The 961-nt window shown below is 46.9% G+C and overlaps 1 protein-coding gene across 1 annotated transcript; it reads left to right on the plus strand.

Moving 5' to 3' along the window:
- Positions 1–6: 6 nt before the first annotated feature.
- On the plus strand, positions 7–957 carry LOC104981982 (E3 ubiquitin-protein ligase RNF180-like; the record flags this gene model as incomplete). The annotated part of the gene is made up of 1 exon (XM_010831283.1): positions 7–957. A coding segment is annotated over one exon (951 nt), but the record flags the coding sequence as incomplete, so codon positions are not given.
- Positions 958–961: the final 4 nt, after the last annotated feature.

The following is a 961-nucleotide window of genomic DNA, read 5'->3' on the forward strand; positions in this document are numbered from 1 at the left end:
GCCCAGTGGACAGTTGGAAAACTGAATTGCCCTTTCTGTGGGGCCCGTTTAGGGGGCTTTAATTTTGTCAGCACTCCAAAATGTTCCTGTGGCCAGCTTGCAGCTGTACATCTCTCCAAGAGCCGTACCGATTATCAGCCAACACGGTCAGGCCGACTAATGAGACCATCGCTGAAATACTTGTCACATCCTAGAGTTCAGTCAGGTTGTGACAAGGAAACTCTGCTGACAGGTGGCGCCTCCAGAAACAGAAATCACAGGTTTTTAAACATGGGCCCAAATAATAATGGTCCTGGAAGATTAACTGAAGCACTCTGCCTGGAGGTACGGTCAACATATTTCAAGATGAAGAACGAAAAACTGCTCTTCAAAGCGTCAGATCCAAAATACCAGCTTTTTGTTCCACAGCTAGTGACCACCAGATGCGCTCCTAGAGCTTTTCATAGAAAATCACATAGTTTGGATCTGAGTATCAGTGAGAAACTGACTTTATTACCCACTTTATATGAAATCCATAGTAAGACTACTGTGTATCCTGGGCTCAATGAGACACAGACTGTTGACCTTCCGAGCTTGCCTTTAGAATCGAATAAAAATAACTGTTCCTTTCAGATTTCATCCAGTTTTGATCCTAATATGCTGCTGCAAAGATTTTCAGTGGCTCCCCTTGAGACCCAGACACAAAGAGGAGGAGAATTTCAGCGTGGTCTAGAAGCTTCTGCCGTGTATTCTGGCCATGGTAGTCCTAACAGCCTGACTTTCCTGATGGACCTGCCCGCAGCTGGCAGGAGCACACTGGAGGCCGAGGACCAGGAAGAGCACCTCTCTCCTCTGAACTTCCTGCACTCGGGCAGTTTTTCACTGGGTGCAATTAATCAGAGGCTCAGTAAGAGAGAGAAGAGCAAGCTGAAGAATCTGAGACGGAAACAACGAAGGCATGAGAGGTGGCTGCAAAAGCAGG

This window comes from Bison bison, unplaced genomic scaffold (assembly GCF_000754665.1).
Source record: "Bison bison bison isolate TAMUID 2011002044 unplaced genomic scaffold, Bison_UMD1.0 scf7180017616031, whole genome shotgun sequence".
Taxonomy (NCBI): Eukaryota; Metazoa; Chordata; class Mammalia; order Artiodactyla; family Bovidae; genus Bison; species Bison bison.